Consider the following 19,773-nt stretch of genomic DNA (forward strand, 5'->3'; position numbering starts at 1 on the left):
AGTAATCTTGAGATTACACTGAATGTGAGCAAAACACAATACAATGGCTGTATTTTAGTTGGAGATTTCAATATTGAATAACAATTCTAACCTTCATAGTTGACTTGAAAACACGTCTCGACACTTTCCACTTACAGTTAAGCAACGGAATTTGTACTCGGACTCCGAACACCCGTCATTTGCCTTCGCCGACTTTTTTTCTACAACAAATACAGAACCTAAATTATGACAAACAAATATTCGCCACCAAGATTTCCGATTATAGTAACGTTCCTACTTTCTACCGTGAACTGCTATGTATTTAGCCATCCCTCCCGTGGGAGAGAATTGGCGGACCCTCAGACTATCACAGTGTTGCTAATGAACCCATTTTTTACAATCCTTTGCTACTTCACCACCTGCAAGGAGAGCCTTTGAAAATGCGCCATTTTATGAGCAGTGGTATTACTACTATCGGCCACCTACTGGATAATAGAAAATGGCTTGACATTAACACAATTCACAATCGTGTGTCCGTCTACTCAATGTTTTCCTCCTGACATAAACCGTAACTTTGAAAACTGTTACATTTCACTGATTTACAGTGGCGCATCATACACGGCGCATTCCCCACCGGTGTTTTTTTTACTAAGGTCACACATCAATGTCACCAATCAATGCCCTTTTTGTGACGAGGTCGATGACCTTATCCACATCTTCCTCGAATGCGGAAGACTTGTGCCACTCCACAATTCGGTCAATCGGATCATCAGACAACTATTAGATATCGAGAACAACATTCCAATATCATGGTTTATTTTTGGTCCACCAAGACCAAGACGAGTTGACGATACCCACCGTTTGGCTGTCTTTAACATAACCACTGCTAAGGCTGCCATCCACGCATCACGATTCCGCAAACAGACGTCTTAGAATGGTTTCATAATAAGATCAAGAGCCGGCTAGTAGGCGAATATGAATACCATCAAGTCACCAACCACCAAGTTGAAATACTGCATTAATGATGCCATGGTATCTTTAGACGAGAACGATAATTTACAATTTTCAAATGAAATTACTTAATTTTTTTGTTAATTTAGTTTCTTTCTATTCTTGGTTTTCGTTCGTTTGTTTCCGTCTACTTGGCCATCACTGTCCACGCATAATTGTTGTATATAAACCTATTACGTAACCGTCTATGTGTCTATCTGTTTACCTGTTTTTTGGTTGCTATACTTTGTTTCGCTACTTGGTTTTCACTGTCCACTTATAATGTCTTAATTGTTGTATATAAACCTGTTACGTAACCGTGTCTGTGTTTATCTGTTTCTTTGGTTACTGTATATTTTATTTTAACCTTGAAATGTGCACACAAACGGATGACTGTTATCCCGATGTCACAGGGCAAGGGGGGTTCGCTACCCCCATCGTCCGTGCCATAATGTATTGGCCTGCCCTTGGGGTTTCAAGGTTTTTACTTCTACTGTCCAGTCGTTATCGATTTTTTTTACCCGCTAATCAAAAGGGATCTATCACATCTCCAATTGTGTCACATAGTGCTCTGCTGGATGCTTGAAAAAGCAGGTAGGTCAGGAATTAAACAAGACACTACATAAGCAGGTGAATGTTCAGCAGACTAATTTTAAGATCCTTATTAAATTCATTTTACTATATTTACCTTGGATAGTAAAATAGAGTACATTACAGCGCCATTCAATTTATTAATACTCATTTATTTCAGACAAAATAGATACAAACTTCTAAAATTAGTCCAAATCTTGGATATGAAGAAAATAGTAGAATTGACACAAGTACAAATTAAAACATCAGTGTAGCTTTGAATAACGCCATACGATTGAACTTTAGCCTTAAACGGGCTAGCAGCGCTAGTGGTGTTTGTATTAATGCATAGGTAATTAGTTTGGCTAATTTACATATTTCAATAATTTGGTAGGTTAATAGGTTGTGGTTATTGATGAATTTATAAAAAAATAAATAATTAGGCTGATCTGTTTGCAAGCACTAGTAGGCACATATGAATGATTAGTTGTCTAATTAGCATACTTTTAGGGCATGTCAGATTAATTTGGTGTAGTATTTAATACAGGTAGCAGGGAGTTATTGTTGTCTTGATAACCGGTGTGAATAAAGCTGGGTCTGTTAAATTTTGCATACTCTGTGGTATCTTGATTCTGTACATGCTGACTCCATCTGTTCAATACCCAGTACACTGCGGAAGCCAATGACTTTGTTGTTTCGACATTGCATATGACTGCTCTTGCTAGTTTGGAAGGAGATTGCTACACAATGCAGACTAATGATAATTAATTGGTAGCTGTATTTGTTTATCCTATTGAATGAGAATATATGTGTCATAAAGTGTAATTGGTATGTGGTATCGCGTGTACGCAAAGATATCATATGCGTACTCTAATTAGTGACGGAAGGTAAAACGTCTCCCTTAAACTGTATAAATTGAGAGGTGATTGTGTGATAGAACAATATATTTTGCTATAATCATGTCAATGCACATTCACAATCTCTTAACAAGCCGGTAGGCTGGTTGGCGATCCACTCCGCTCAAAAACAAGCAACATTTTTTGGCTGTTTCCATGGTGTGACATAAACGTGAAGCTAACGGCGGTTTATAACTAATACTAAGTTCGCAAACACCATTCAGTCTTTAGAAGTCACTTAGTTTATTACTAGGACCACAGTCGTGACTGTGCTAGGACGTATTCTGCTGTTACATTTATTATTTCCAACCGTTTTGGGATAGCATTTTCTAGAATGAAGCGTTTCCTGTAAATACTGGAACGCGCAATAACGAAATGGTAAATATTTACCTAAAGTACAGTGTGTTGACCTTTATAATAGTATACTTCATAATGCAAAACACTAGTCACAGTGAGTAATTTAAATATACGACTCCTAATCGAAAAATATGACCACAGTCCAGAATTTCAGACGGATATTAAGCAACCTAAGAGCATATCAGAAGCATTTACTCTAAAATATAAAAAAGAACTGCAGTCAAAAGTCAAGAATGCCAGCAAATAAAGGATTCTGTCCCACAATCCTTTGTGCGCGTTATTACGGACACGCGCAAAAAACTGTACCATGCTACAGTATGCTACTATCTTGCCACAGATTGTTTAGTAGTGGAGTGTTCGGTGACCATTGAATTAGCCCGTGATTCATATTTTATGTGTATTAATTTATTCATCAATTTTCGTGACTGACAGTACTGCCCAAATTTTAGTCAAAAAACGCAACTGGTGAAACGGAAGAGCATCGCCAGGCGATGGACGCAGGGCTCTTTAGCAACGACCGCAAAGAGGTCAAAATACGCGTTCTATTTTTACGCGTTAAATTTGGCTCTTCCATTTCGCCCCCCTCTGGAATGTTCTACTTTCGCTGCCTAATCGCAGGTTTTTCGAAAAACATCAAAAAAACACAAGAATTAGTAGAAATGTTCTTGTTTTGGGCGGATTATTGATAGAGAATAATGTCTTTATTACAAAAACGCTGAAAAACCGTGAGTTTTTGCCTTAGTTATTTTTTTATTGGCGAAAAATTGCGAACTCAGCAAATTTGGTTGCACAACTTCCCTTTATCATATACACCCAGCGACACCGATGCCAGCTGACTGTGTACAAAACTGGTAGGAGGTAATACATTTGGGGCGAAATTATTCAAAAATCAGTTTTTGGATGTTGCAATGGCAGTGGTGGGCCAGGATTGTTTTCCAATTATTGACGGTACGACCTACCTGTGAAGTATGAACAAAATCAGCCAAGCCGAGAAATTCACAGAGGAGTTAAAAGTCGTTGCTGGTGAAAAATTACCCCAACTTTGGGGTCAAATTTCTCGGTAATGAAAACAGATATCAAAAATTCAAATAGTAACTTTGTGCCCACATTCAAGCTGAGTAGAATGAGCTATGTCTGAAGTGTTTTATCCCAAATTTGTAGGAGGAGATACATTTGGTGCGAAGCTAACCAAAAATCAGTTTTTTGGCTGTTGCTATGGCAACGGTGGGCCAACAATTTTTTTCAGATTTTTCCTAATAACTAGGGTGAAGGTGTGACCTACCTGCCAAGTTTGAACGAAATCGGCCAAGCCAAAAAAATCACAGAAGAAATCATACGTAAAAGCACTGGAAATGTACACACACAGACACACAAAACGACAAAAGTGATTATAAGGGCAATCCTAGCGGAGCGGATCGCCAATAAATCCTTCGGTGTTAATAGAAACGTTATTATCAATATCATGAAATACAAAACAGCGACCAATAACATTGCACTGCATTACTAATTATTACATTAGATTTGGAATTCCCATAATACCTTTACAGGCAGTTGTAAAATAACCGCCGAATAATTTTAAAAAACATACAAGAGAAGAGCTGAACATACAAAGTAGTTGAACATTCAAAGATAATATTTAACTTTCCAAAAACATTAAATACATCAATAGAACAATTCCGCATTTTTAAATTGTCTCATTCACCATAGATGCAAACATACTGTCCTTCGTCTTGAGTAAATTGTGTGGTGTATCCCATTCTATTATTTGACCGTCACTCAATACCATTACAAAGTCAGAATCAAGAATGGTGGATATACGATGCTAAGAAGAAATACATTTCAAATACATTATCGATTTGTTTAAAAAAACACAACTACACAATTTATATTAATAATAATATATATTACTTTCTACGTTTACTTACTGCAATGGTCAAAACCGTTTTGTCTGCGAATGCTGACGCGACAACTTTCTGCAAAATTACATCCTGTAAACAAAAACGGCAAGGTTATTCATCCCACAAAATTCATTTACATATTCATTTTTCGGACATCATTGAGTATTTGACACATTTCAGCTCTTTCCACTGCACAAACATTGATCTCAACGAGATTCGTCAATTAACGACTGTGACGACAGATAGAGATCACGTATGCATCAACAGCCATTGAGACTTTCATAAGACGAAATATCTTGATTAATTATAACAATACTAGCTCCCTGTAAAAACACATGTTATTTGGGGTAAACGATAATCAATCTTCGAACTCACTGTTTCAAAATCGATAGATGCTGTAGCTTCGTCCATAATCAGAATTGTGGGTTTTAGCAGAAACGCTCTAGCTAGGCAAAATAACTGTTTCTGCCCAGCGCTGAAATTGTCTCCATCTTCAGTGACAAGTGTACCTTAAATCAAAGTAATGCTACTGTTAATAAACAAGGTATCATATTTTTTTTTTTATTAATTTGATAATTGTTGGTGTATATGTCACTTACAAATACAAACTTTACAATAAAGGCCACCATTTACCTAATTTGTTGTCCATTGCAATAACACGATCTTTCAACTGCGCTACCTCGAGGGCATCCCATAATTCGTTATCTGTGTATATATTTTCAGGATCTAAATTAAACCTGCAATTGAAGAAAATACCTAGATTTTTTACCTATGTTAACCACACTGACACTTTTTTGCTACTCTCGCTAGTTTGTCAAAATGCGGTCACGTGACATTCATTCATGATATTCATATCTATGCAATGGTATCCTGGTTACCTGTCAATATAACATACTAATATAAGGGAGAAGATATCTTTCAAACTATAACACTTATTAGGGCTGATTACTTCTTTCCCCACTGTTCTTTATGATTGAGGGAGTTTTGTGTATCGCTTCAACAAGCTGTTGAAGGTAGCTGTAGTGATTTTCAAATGGTAAAATACTGCTTTTAAATTAATAAATGTATTATGCTATGTATTTGATGTATTCTTGACAGTGATTATTATGGTCTAAAATCTTACCGAATAGTACCACAGAAAATAACAGGGTCCTGTGGAATAATAGCTATTCTTCGCCGAAGTGTCAACAAAGGAACTTTCGATATATCGATGTCATCGATGGTAATTTGACCTGCAAGTTAAAACATAGCACAACATGACTAAACTTCTGTAATGGTTACGACAGATTATTGTACACATACAACATTGATTGTTTTAGAGGCAATGAGTTCCTGCTTAGGTTTGGATTAAATTCCGTGAGAGAATATTTCAAATTATTTGTATTTGTTATCATACATGTACATTGAATATATTACCTCCAACGACATCTATCATCCTCAGTAATGTAAGAGTGAGCGACGATTTACCACTTCCAGTCCGACCACAAATCCCAATCTTTGATGAAAAGAAAGATATTTTTATTTTATTGCTGGTGATTTATTTAACAAAGCTTATAGTGCTTAAATTCAAAGAAGTAACATATGTCAACGTTAATATACAGGCAGCTGTACTACATATCAAATATCTATCAAACATATAAATGAATCGACCATTCACCTTCTCACCAGCATTAACATGAATGTTTATATTAGTTAGAGCTGGTTCTAACTCGTCTGCATACCGCACTGTGACATTATATAAGTCAATAGACCCTTTATCTGGCCAGCTATCGGGCACGTCAATACTGCCTACATGTATAAAACAATAATAATCGTCAAACAATTTGTAATAAAGAGATATGACACATTTGAAGCTAATGCAAGGATAAAAGGTCGACGAAAATATAATTTTAGAATGAACAGAAGTTACGTGATTGCGTAAATAAATCTAGGTAGTACCCCATTGATGTTTTTTACATTACCGCTTTGTATGTAAGCTCGAGTGGTTGAGACAAATGGCGAAACGAACTAGTCATATTGAAGTAAATTATACATGTAGTTTACAAAAAAGCATTGGTTTGATTTTTGTTCCTGATATCGACCAAGCTGGTGTTTATTGTGTCGCCCCGGCATTGTGAGCTAAAGTTGCATGGAGACTAAGTGTGTGAAAGTACACAGAGTACACAAACTATGCATATTGAGAATATACTTTTTAAAACCAATTACCTTGAAGTTCTTCAGTATCTAGTTTGGTATATTCAATAACGCGTTCAACACCGCTGACATAGCAAAATAAATCTACTATAACTGTCATCAAGCCATTTACAAACTGTGCTGCCTGTAAATAATACAGACTCGTTAATTATATGATGTTTTTATGACCATTGATTGATTCTATTTGATTGACTGCTTGATTGACAGATTCACTGATTGATTGATTCAATCATTCATTCTTTCAATAACATGTTTATTGACATAATGTTATGTTATTCGTATCGCAATATATAAATCATTAATAATATAGGTCGGCTCACTTACTAATATTCCTGTTGTGACAGCCAATCCAACATCACTTGGGTTAATAGTCCTATACATTGATGCAATCAATGCCCCAACACCAACAAATAAAACCAAACACATGCCAATCGTATTCTACGAGCAAAAAACGTGTGAGAAGTTCATGTATACCTCTATAATAAATATAGGGAATCAGAGCTATGTATACTTGCAATATCGACCAGTTATGCGCTATGAAATTAATCCTGATATTATGTCCGAATCGGTACAACTACTTACTATTCTGAATGAAGCCCATTGTATTGATGTGGCATAATATAATTGGCATACAATGTTCGCATCTATTCTGTCCAACATGTGTGTCACGAACCGTTGCTCTGCTCTATATAAGACAAATACGGAAGATTTATTTGGAGAACATGACAGATTAAGTGTACACGTAACACTATAAAGCCATTACGTATATTGTGTGAGTTCACACTTATTAGTAGCAAGTTTACATACAGTGTATACGTTCAAACCAATATATGATTCATGTTATAGCAATTAAACATTCAATAATACAGTGTTACCTTACCCAAAAGCTCTAATTGTGGATGAACCTACATAAGTGTCCGTAAAATATGCCAAAACTGGTGATAATGTCACTCTATCCAGTCGTTTAAGATCTCTACAATGTGAAAACAGTGCATATTAATGACATGATTATACTTATCGACTACAAATTCAAAGTTAGTCAAGTTAAGACAGGCACAGTCCGCCAAATTGACCAAAATCAATCATTTACTATACAATACGTAATTACTTGATTATGGTCTGCTTTGTGTCAGGAATTAGCCATTTGAGTATCAATATAGTATCAATACACTACACTACACTAATCAAACTGTTTCTTATTACCTTGGTAGTCTGACACCAAAGTCGAGGCTCACACCAATTATTACAGATATAGGGACCATGACCAGTAGGAAATATGGTGAAATGATGGTGTTTACAACAATTGTACCAAACAGCGATATGAGAATAATTAAAACTAAACTAAGAGTCATCCAGAAATGCTGAAAAAGGGGGAGTTAGAAATAATTAGTTTAAAGAAAATTACAAGCATATGGTAGACGTGGTTTAAAGTTGAATGCACATTCACAGCAAAAGCGTATAAACAAAACCCTACATGAATAATATATTATTTTGGAAGCAAGTTAGTCAGTAGACTCATTTCAAATTGTTTTTTCGAACTGTAGACTGGGTGATGGGAGAGAAGGAGAGAATGTAAAACTATTAGGGAATCAAAACAAGTTTCGTCGACTGCTCGCTCTCAGCAGCGGCCATAACAAAGCACTAAATAGAACAATATTATGCTTACCACATCGACTGAAAGCATGTCAACGGAAAATCTATTTAGAATCCGACCAACTGGAGTTGTTTCAAAAAATCGGATTGGAGAATGCATGACTTTATATAATATTTTCCTGAAAAGCTTCTTTGCTGTCATTATGAAGAACGCAATAAAGCAGACATTGAATAGAATAGCCACTGGGATCACAAGACTAGTGAATATAGCATATCTTGGAAGGTAGTACCTGACTGTCAACTCTTGTTCAATCTGTAAATAATATGAATTGTGGAATTACTATAAATTTATTTGGAAGCATGGTGGATACTGACCATCATACATGAGAATAAACTTTTAAAGTCGCAGTATGAGAGCACATTTCTGTAGAAGTCAGAATATTTAATAGACAATGTAATGTAATTTTCACACTCATAAATTCGATTACAATAAGACACAAAAACCTCACAATTTGGCTTTTTCTCTTTCATTTTACAAAAATATATGTGTTTTCTTACAAGCAAACAAATAATTCACCAGTAATGTTTCATTTGCATCGGAAATTATCATGCACAATCTACTTGGTGGTAACTGCTTTTCGAGTGAATCGGCCCACTAAAAAAGAATATTATATAATACTGCCGGAATATGGCGTTTGTGCCCGAGCGCAGGTTTTCATTTGCCCGACGTTAAGTCTCTGCGCGAGGGCACTAACGCCTATATTCGGGCTGTAATGTTTTTATTACATGCCTTTAATAACATAAAGAATACAGGCTTTATATGTTAATGTTTAAAGCTAATTCTTGTTGCTAAATAGGTAAATTTTTCATAAGCAGTAACAAAGTTTTGCATGCAATCGCGTTAATCGATAAGTTTGGCACTGCGGATGGATATGTTTACGCATCCTGTTAACCGGCTCCCTTAAAAACCTGCAGACGATAATGGCTGCAGCAGACGAAATGGATATTATGCAGTGGCTACGGTCAATAGGACAGGGCGAATTTGATGAAATGCTAGGACCAGCACCAGGAAATGAAGTACCAGGCGAACGTGATGTCCGTCGCTGTACCGAGTGGCTAACTCAGAATACCGGAGAATTGCGGCGGCTCGAAGAATACAACCGGTCGAATTGAATGAGCTTCTGGGACAATTTTTCATCAGCATAAAGAAGGACTAAGACGAATATGAGCCAGCTTCCCTCGCCAACATGAAGTGTAGTTTTGAGCGCTAACTTTGCGATAAGAAATACTCTACAAATGTAAATGATCGAGTTAAATCATGCTATAGGAGCAAAATAAGTCGATCTCAAAGGTAAAGGAAAGGGTAGAAAAGAGCACAGATCGGAAGAAATCTCAACTGAGTAATATGTATTACATGCATTGTTGTAAAATTGCATTTGTGTGTGGTTGCAAACTTATATTAAATATTAACATTATCATGATTGTCCATTTTATTTTTTATAAATTTTCTCCAAGAAAACGAAAGTAGTTCAGGGAAAATAAGTGTTCATAACTATCCGGTTGTTCATGACAATGTGTACATAATGAAGTCTGTCTGTTGTCATTTTCATCATAATTTTGCCCCATTCAATAGCAACCTAGTTTAACTCCAGTTTTCTTCCACTTACCGGTGAGGCAAACGACCTGTCACAAAGCTCTTTTTATGCATCCCCATGATTTTAAAGTATAGCAAATCCAGATTTTCTGCGATAGCAGATACAAGACCCAATCATTTCAATTTATGTATATTGTGCCAAGGAATCACTCCCCTTTCATTAATTAGATGCGACACTTTTAGGTTCAATATATTTTGAGCTAAATCTTCCATAAACACTGATTTACCCCCACAAGTTATTCCAAATAATTTGATCTATTTCTTATACTTTCATTTCCTCCGCCCAAATTTCTAGTTCTTCTGTGACAAAATCACTGAGTCGCACCAGTTATCGTTTAGTTTGATAGTTACATTAACCCCCCCCCCCTCTCAAAGGCTTCTGCTGCTCATCAACACAAATCTTTTATGGCTGTTCAAAATCCGGATCAATGTATCTTTTATTCACTTTTGCTGTTTTTTCATTATATAAATATTAGGCATAGCCAAACCACCTCCCCCTCCATCACAGTACCCCGGTAATTTTATCTTTATCTTCCATAAATATTCTTACATTATTTTATGAATTTCCTGAATTGTCTGTTTTTGTATAATATTGAATTGTGATATTCCAAAAGTTTTTCAGAATATTTCAAACTTTGTGAAATCATTAATACATGAACATTTTTTGTCAAATTACAATGTTACCACATCTGGAGATGATATTTAAAATAAATTAGTGGTCCCTTAATTGATTTGGTGTAAGAGATCAATTAGATGTTGTTTTTTCTACGTACTTCACTCTTATTAAGACTGTCCTGACCAGCTTGTGACCAAGCAGATATCCACAGGTTTACGGCAGCAAAACATGCGATTTCTAGAAGATACGCAATGAAGAGGATGACCGCAAGCGGTACTGTCATAGCCCTGACATATGCCAAGAAAATGGCACATCCTACAGCTCCTTTGGGTCTCTCCTCTTTGGCAATAATAGAAGCTTGAACAAAAATAGAATGTAAAAATTATACATGTATATGTATAATGCAATGTTTATATCGGTATACGTCGTCTGCTTCATGTAAACTTCACAAATTGACATAGCAAGAAATGTTAAGGAACGTACCAATAAATAACATATTACGATTCTACATTATTCACTGACTGTTACTGATCAATAAGCTATACTTAAAGGGGAGCAGAGGTGTGGCTTTTGACACTCTGTACATGAAATTTGAGATCTATGAATGAATTCTGTCGATAAAAACAACTTGTATGTGCTGCGAAATGCCCTAAATATCGGGTATAAAACGGGCTGTGAAGCAGACGACAAACTTCCGCTTTTCCTGGTGTCATTTCGCCTCTAGAGGGCCAGTCAAATGACGTCATCAGTGAACACTGATAATTGAACCCATTCATGCTAGTACGCCAATCCCATAGAAATGCTATTATGAAAGACCTTGTTAACTGACTACTTAAAAGTTGAAACATGGCGAAATGTTGTGCGTATGAATGCCATAACGATTCATGTTAAGTTTCTCGAAATCCCAAATAAAAAATCACGTTGTTGGTTGCGAGAAAACGGCAGAAGAACTAACCTGAAAATGAAGACACGTACAGCGCTCTGGCTATAGTAAACGGTGAGTAAATAAATATTGTTTGAGTTAAAAAATAAATTAGAAATACGCTAATATCATTACAGTAATCATTTCGCCCAACTTCCCACTTTTAATCGACCGCTTATCGCTTAATTTCCGAACGCACTGTATTTTCCGACCGGAAAACAACCGCATTTTTATCGTAATTTTTCTCTCACCGACCCATTGAAAACACCGACCGGTCGCCCAATACTGGTCATTGGCAGAGAAGTGATCGAAATAGTGGTTTTGAATGATACAGTTTGGGGATACAACGGGTACTAACTATTATTAAATTCCGAACTACTCTTCAAATCTATACCACATTGTATCGTTCGCGGAGGAAACTTCACCTGTGTCCAATATTAAATAACTGACTTTGCGTAATTATTATGAACTTGATATATTACAATGTTAAAATTTGTAGAGCCGGTACAACATTGTAAACAAATTTGCGTAATTAGAAAAGTAGCGCACTAAGTAAACGAGTTTGCGTACAGCACCATCAGAACTAATAACAATTTTACAAGATCGACGCGCGGAGTATGAACGAAAAATATTGCTAAGGTAACGCGCCTGTTCAGTGCGTGACTTGGGGGTCAAACTTTGGTCAACACACACTTGATGTCAGCATCGCCGCGCAGTAAGTTACGCAATGAAGTAGTTAAAATTCAATTGCACCCTAAAATGATGTCGTTGATCACTCAGTTTTTTGCAAAATATTATAACTAATTTCCAAGCTTTTGATGCAGCCAGATTTATTTAACTTTGTGGAAATATATTTTTTTTAATTTCTCAGTCCTTTCTGGGCGACCTGCGGCTGTTTGATTTCCTACTCGCTCCTAAGCTAGCGATTGGTGAGAATGGTTATTAATATATTACCCAATGCACTTGTAAATCGGACAGTCATACCGCAATTGTGTTGAAACATTTTTGGGGCAGTAAGTAACGTCAGAATAATGTTTAAAGTAAAATATTCCATCCCAATCAAATCCAGGTCAAAGGGTCAAAGTGCGTGCATATAATTATAGATAGTTAAAAACTAATTATATTTGAATGTTTGACGGCTATTCAACGTTTGTGCAAACAAGAATAAAAAAGGTAGTGTATACAATAGCGATATGACTGAGATATCATGGCATTTGTTTACAATATTGTACCGGCTCTAGTATTTGACACAGATGAAGTTGTTCGCGAACGATACAGAGTGGTATAGATTTGAAGAGCCGTTCAGAATTTATAATAGTTAACACTTGTTGTATATCCCCAAACATTTTGACTACTCATGTGCCGGTGACCAGTGTTTGGGCGAGCGGTCGGTGTTTTCAATATACGAGCGAGAGAAAAAAAAAACGGTAAAAATGTGGTCGTTTTCCGGTCGGAAAATACAGTGCGGTCGGAAATTTAAGCGATCGTTTAAAAAGTGGGAAGTTGGGCAAAATGAGTACTGTGGTTCAAGTGATATTAGCATATTTCTCATTTAGTTTTAACTCGTACAATATTTATTCACTCACTGTTTACTATAGCCAGAACGCTGTACTGTCTTCACACTGTCTTTACTGTCTTTTCTCGCAACCAACAACGTGATTTTTTATTTGGGATTTCGAGAAACATAACATGAATCGTTATGGCATTCATAACACAACACCTCACCATGTTTCAACTTTTAAGTAGTCAGTTAACAAGGTCTTTCATAGTAGCATTTCTATGGGATTGGCGTACTAGCATGAATGGGTTCAATTATCAGTGTTCACTGATGACGTCATTTGACTGGCCCTCTAGAGGCGAAATGACGCCAGGAAAAGCGGAAGTTTGTCGTCTGCTTCACAGCCCGTTTTATACCCGAAATTTAGGGCATTTCGCAGCACATATAAGTTATTTTTATCGACAGAATTCATTCATAGATCTCAGATTTCATGTACAGAATGTCAAAAGCCACACCTCTGCTCCCCTTTAAAGACCATTTGACATATCACTTCATAATACCATACGTTGCCTAGTATTGAAACGCCATGTTCTCGTTTATGATCGGTACCAGGTGTAGTTATGGTACCAGGTAATAACTAGGATTGCCGTCAATGCGCGAATATACAAACAAGATATTGTGCTTGATTCAGTCACATTCAATGTTTCTCCATATTTGTACACGAAACCCTCTATGATTCATTTATGTCAGGAATTCATTGTTATTCTCATCAAAAAAATGTCTATTAGCGTGTTGTGTCATGTCGTTTGCTAGTGGACTTACAAAGCGCAGCTAAAGTACAAGCGTAAAGGTTACACCGCGCTTTTCAAGCAACTACTTTCAGGGTATTATATTTGAAATTCGCACTGCCCATTATTGGGTAATAACAGGGCCCGGTTGGGAATGCCTGCTTAAATAATGGGCTCGACTGCATATCGTTCTTAGGACAGTGCGTCGTTCTATATTGCCCAAATAAAAAATAATCATATTTCTTAAAGATAGGCATTACGCAAAAACGTGTAGTGCATGTTTGTTTTAATTGGCCAAACAACACTAGAAAACACGTTTTTCTGAACCATGTGTGTGTTTGTGCATGTCTCGCATATACTGACCCATACAACTGACATCATAGTCAACTAGTCAATATAACTCTAGTAATTATAAATGTGATATTAACTAAAAACATGTTGTTCAATCTGAGAGCAAGATTTGCCATAGTGTAGTGTATATATGATTTAATTTACATTCATTATAAATGTGATATTAACTAAAAACATGTTGTTCAATCTGAGAGCAGGATTTGCCATAGTGTATATATGATTCTATGTGTAATGGATTAGTACATATGTAAGATGGACTTGAAATAAAACTTGCCATTTATGTGTCGTTGGAGATCAAATGAAGTTGATGTTGATGTTTCAATACGTGTTACAGTTGTTTCTTTTGAACGTTCACTTTGTGATTCGGAAATTTCTGAAACCATTTCCTGCCATTGTCTATATAGCCTTATATCTTGTTTTTGTATTTCTTTCATGTTACCATTTTGTACTATTTGACCATCTTCCATCACTAACACCTGTAACATAAGTATTCATTTTTTTATAATATTATCTTAGTGCCAGAGTCACCAATGTTTAACTTAACCATTCGTAATATATTCTGTCAAGCATACCTGATCAGCATGTTCCAGATGCTGAATCATATGCGTTACAAGAATAACTGTTCGTTGTTGGTCACGAAGCAATCCAAATATAGCATTTACCATGACGTATTCACTCACGTGGACGTCCAGAGATGATAAAGGGTCGTCCTGGAATTAAATGACAACATGCTTGATTCGTTGAAAAGGGGTGAACGATATTCGAATGCTTACTTGAGTAATTAATTAAACAATGCATAAGATAACAAAGCAGACCTTGAACTTGATTTCATTTTCAAAGTTAGAATTGCTGAAACCTTTTTATTAGAGATTTTTTAAACCGAAAAAATATATACTACCCACCAGTATAACTATATCTGTGTTGCTGTACAACGCTCTAGCTAAACTAATTCTGTGTTTCTGTCCTCCACTTAAATTAATCCCCCTCTCCCCAATTTCTGTCAAGTCTCCTCCAGGTAATATTTGTAAATCTGGATTTAGTGCACACACATCCAGCACTGTAAAGTACCTTTAAAGAATTATTCTGTGTTAGTCTTATTTTATAAGTGTACGAGTACTATATTACTCAATACGTATACATTACATCTATTCTTTAAAAGCATGCTTCATGCTATCAGGCATGATATTATACGCATTGTACATTGCTGTAGATGTATGTATTTTATATTTTAGTGTAAATGTATATAAACATATAAAACTGTACTTCTCTGCAACAAATTCTTCCCCAAACAAAATATTGTCTCGAACTGAAGCGTTTTGCAGCCATGCCTTCTGGGCCACATATGCTATGTTAGTGTTCTTCCTGTTGAAGTATTAAACGCGAGTTAGTATTAATTACTGATTAATAATTAAGATAAAATATACATACACATACTTTGTAGTATATAGTGTATATTTCGATTACTAGATGATGTATATATAAAAAACAAGCCTTACTCGGTTTTATCAGGCCGTCTTTTACTGCTAATGTACATTTGCATTACATTTCATTCATAAAACTCGTGTGAATATTGATTATTGTTGTCGAAGCATTGCAATTGTAGACAAAACTGTCCTTATATAACACAATAGAGGGATGCTAAGGACGATATGTTTATGCGTCTGTATTTTTAGATAGGTTTTGTTTTTGTTTTTAAATTTGGTGCATATGTCATGGGCTAAAACCCGAACATTGAGGAATTCGCCAATTTACCGATATAATCTCCCACTTCGTCTATTTGGACTATATCTGCATATTAACTCATTTCAAACAGACTTCAGTACATAGATATAATGGGACCAGCCATTTAGTCGTATGTTTATGATGATATAATATTGATCCATTTTGTTGATCTTTAATTGAAGTCGGGTGACTGATTGTTTAGGTGTAGACTTTTATTCACAAACTAATTCTACAAGCACAAATGAAATTGATATACCCGTAAAGCTTCACGCTTCCAGTTATTGTGTACATTTCTCCCAATATGGCAGATAGTAGAGACGATTTACCAGAACCAACTTTACCAACTATTATAGTTAATGTTCCTAATATAAATAATATACGTAAAATAAAATAAGTAACATTTAGGATACCAAAGCCGTATAAACAACCATACAATATAGTAGTTGTATTCCTAGATAAATGAAATGTTTAAACTAATAGTTATAGTATTTTCCCTCAAAACATTGAAATCATATTCTATTGATTCAGAAACAATTTTTGTTTTGAATAACATACGTAGCTCATAAACTGAATAGCAGTTGCGGAATTCTATTCTCCGTGGTTCACGTCATTAATAATTCATAAATAATATCTTAAATATATGCTGACAAAATACATATATCGAGATTTGGGGACATGTTTACCAACACTCAGTCACTTGCATATGTAATTAGGCTATTAACAAACTTATACAAGAAAATTGAATCCTCAATTGAATAATTTAACTATAGGCAATCAATACATCAAAGTGTGGCGACCGACACTTGCAGTGCATAAAAATAGTATTGATCCCGTTATGTATCAGGTATGTGTATCGTGCATATTATTTTGTGTTATTCGAATTTTAACTTTAATAAATTTCAATATTTGGGACGATTGATATAGAAAATCCTTACTTGCAAATAAGGAAGATTTTAATTCTTTTGCAAATGTATGTATATAACAAAACAAATTGATTACCTGCACGAAGTGTAACATTGATGTTATTCAACTCAACTACGTGTACGTTGCCATCCCAGGAGAAGCTACCATCTTCAATCTTTATGCAAGTAAAATGTAAACTTTGCTTTTGAAATGTGTTATGTGTACGTGTCGATCATCAATAAAAATGAAAATGATAGATGGGTGACTTGCTCAAGGTATGTTATTTCCATTACAACGATTACAATGGCAATGCTAAAATATAATTTGTTACAATGTTAGTATATTATATTATCTATATTTATATAAATATTTTTTGGTGCCATCATTTCTTTTTGGTTACAGAAACACATTGATAAAATTGACTAATAACCAACCTCTATAGCAATATCCGATTGCGTGTGTGTTCTTATTACACCACGCAAGTGTGATGGTACATCTGACGTGTATTGGTGATGTGTGATACTCTGCACTAATGGTCTTGAATCACGCTTTCCCTTCAATTCTGTATCGTCCTCCTGAGAAAATATTTAATACTAAATTGTGTTGTTGGTAAATTTAACATCTACCCATCATTAATGATGATCAATTAAACTAAACCGATAATACAGACATGCTAATATCGTATACCTGATCATATAAGTCTTTTTCCAGTATATTATCCGATATATAACTGTGATCACCGTATTTACTCATTTCTTTCAAAGATAGAAAATGTGCAAGTCGTTTGGTACTAGTTAATCCTTCCACTAAATATCTAGTCAGAATTGGTATCATAAAGAGGGGCTGAAATAGCAGATTTGTAAGTGCGAGTGCGGTGAACACCAGGTCTGGCGTTAATGGCATTGCGTTGACCTTCGAATACACAGCTAACATCTGGCATACACAAAAGAAATCAAAGATATGTTAGTACAATGGCTTTTACTTTGTTTACGTAGGGTAGGTATGTATTTTAAACCCAATCAATTTCCGTCTATACATATTTCAGGTATTGGTTATGAATATAAACTGTAGATACTTACTGCAAAATTAGCAACGAACGGCGAGGACTGAGCGAAAATAGCTGCAGGAAATATAACAATTTTCAATTTATGAATAAGCGATACATGAATACACAGAAAACGGTCACACACACAACAGCTCTAAATGTCAGGCTGTTACATTAATATGATATTAGATTTTTCACCCAACAGAAAGTGCATTCAGAACTTATATATATATATATATATATATATATATATATATATATATATATATATATATATATATCAGTAATTTTAATGAAAAAAAAGTACATTTATCTTAGTAATAGTGACACCTGTTGTTTAGTGTGATGAACCCCCACGGTTGGGTACAGGAGCATAGAAGTTTTTAATTAAAATTGTTTTCCATAAGAAAAATGAAACCATCATACATGGCCTTATAAACAGCCTTTTACTTCATAGTGGGGTGGGTGGAGTAAAGCTGTGATTATTTTTATTACTTTCTGACCATCTAGTTTGCCATTTACCATGTCCATATAAACTAAAGCTCCAGCCAATATCAGATTTGACTACTTGTTTCAAGCTATGGCACTTGGAAATGAGTGTTGTGACATGTGGCAAATGTCCAACTGTCTTGGTTAATAAGATTGGCTATATTTCAACTAGAAACAGGTAAACCAGTATACCTGTATGTACGAAGCCAGTGATCGTTATTCAAGCCAAAGAAACTGCATCTATTTATATAAATACACATGGACAGAGAATATTTTCTTGGAGCACTAAATGTGACAATTGCCCTACTGTCTGTGATAAATATACCACACCAGCTACATAGTGCCCGACGAGGAGTTGGGTAGGTAGTGAAGAAAAACATTGACTGAAGCCTGGCAGAGGACTGAATTGTTGTCAACAGCAACAAACATACTGGGAAAGTCAAAGACAGTGAAAAAACAAACAAACAAAAAACACACAGGCATATAAATACTAACTTTCTAGGATCTTTATTGACTCCAAGTAATCCAGAGTAGAACGAGATGAATCAACGCTATACTCCGCCATCTTTATTTTAATATTAGATGCAACCATTATTCTGTAGGGGACAACGGGTCATAACTTGAGGGGAGTTAACACCCATGATTTTTAAAATGCCTTGATCAATAAGAGTCTAAGTTACAGGGAACATTATTTTCATTTTTCAGTGGACCAATAAATGCATTTGACAGGAAAATAGAAAAACTCTACCACAACAGCAATTAGAACAGCTTGCTGCATTATAAGTATCACTTCCCTGTCAAATTAGTGGTTCATGCTTATTTGAATCTGAACATAACAGGCCAATTCTATCACACCTTGCTAGGCTTGAACTTCCATCCAATCAGAGCATTCCAAATGAACATGATTCTCCACAAAACTAGAGGGCGCTCTGACCAAAAAATTGCCATGATCTAAATAAAAAGAACTGATATATATATATATATATATATATATATATATATATATATATATATATATATATATATATATATATATATATATATATAGTTACTAGATACAATTCCAAAATGTAATGCACCTACTCGATAGCAGGAAATATAATCCAACGCATTGTTTCTGTTTCATTTCTTTATTCCGTATACTTTTAATACCAGTTGAAAACAATTCCTCCCATGCATACAATTTCAGTAACTTTATGCCATGAAGCACTTCGCTGGTCTTTTCCAAACGCTCATCAGAGTAAATCTATTGTAGGAAAAATCGTATTCACTACAGTCAGTTTGGTTGGTTTTTAACTAGAATAATCGT

At 35.3% G+C, this 19,773-nt stretch overlaps 1 protein-coding gene across 1 annotated transcript; it reads right to left on the reverse strand.

Moving 5' to 3' along the window:
• Positions 1-1,691: 1,691 nt before the first annotated feature.
• On the reverse strand, positions 1,692-19,695 carry LOC102808198 (ATP-binding cassette sub-family C member 9-like). The gene is made up of 24 exons (XM_085504908.1): positions 19,548-19,695; positions 18,010-18,050; positions 17,618-17,863; positions 17,365-17,505; positions 17,027-17,105; positions 16,284-16,389; positions 15,569-15,667; positions 15,208-15,373; positions 14,878-15,015; positions 14,580-14,781; positions 10,904-11,103; positions 8,550-8,789; positions 8,087-8,244; positions 7,764-7,856; positions 7,466-7,568; positions 7,208-7,321; positions 6,896-7,007; positions 6,348-6,478; positions 6,107-6,185; positions 5,814-5,922; positions 5,324-5,427; positions 5,066-5,199; positions 4,718-4,780; positions 1,692-4,614 (listed from the first exon to the last, which is right to left on the reverse strand). Exons 1-24 carry the CDS (start codon positions 19,588-19,590, stop codon positions 4,477-4,479), a joined length of 3,039 nt encoding a protein of 1,012 aa, XP_085361034.1. The 5' UTR covers positions 19,591-19,695; the 3' UTR covers positions 1,692-4,476.
• Between the last annotated feature and the right edge of the window lie 78 nt (positions 19,696-19,773).

Source organism: Saccoglossus kowalevskii, chromosome 2 (assembly GCF_978046115.1).
Source record: "Saccoglossus kowalevskii chromosome 2, keSacKowa6.1, whole genome shotgun sequence".
Taxonomy (NCBI): Eukaryota; Metazoa; Hemichordata; class Enteropneusta; family Harrimaniidae; genus Saccoglossus; species Saccoglossus kowalevskii.

What these genes read in the sequence shown, in the direction of transcription:
- LOC102808198 (XM_085504908.1), bottom strand. Translation starts at nt 19,590, where the DNA reads ATGAAACAGAAACAATGCGTTGGATTATATTTCCTGCTATCGA. An exon ending in ACATGCTTTCAGTCGATGTG is followed by an intron (nt 8,245 to 8,549) that starts GTAAGCATAATA and finishes CCCCTTTTTCAG; the next exon opens with CATTTCTGGATGACTCTTAG. An exon ending in AATGGGCTTCATTCAGAATA is followed by an intron (nt 7,322 to 7,465) that starts GTAAGTAGTTGT and finishes TTTTGCTCGTAG; the next exon opens with AATACGATTGGCATGTGTTT.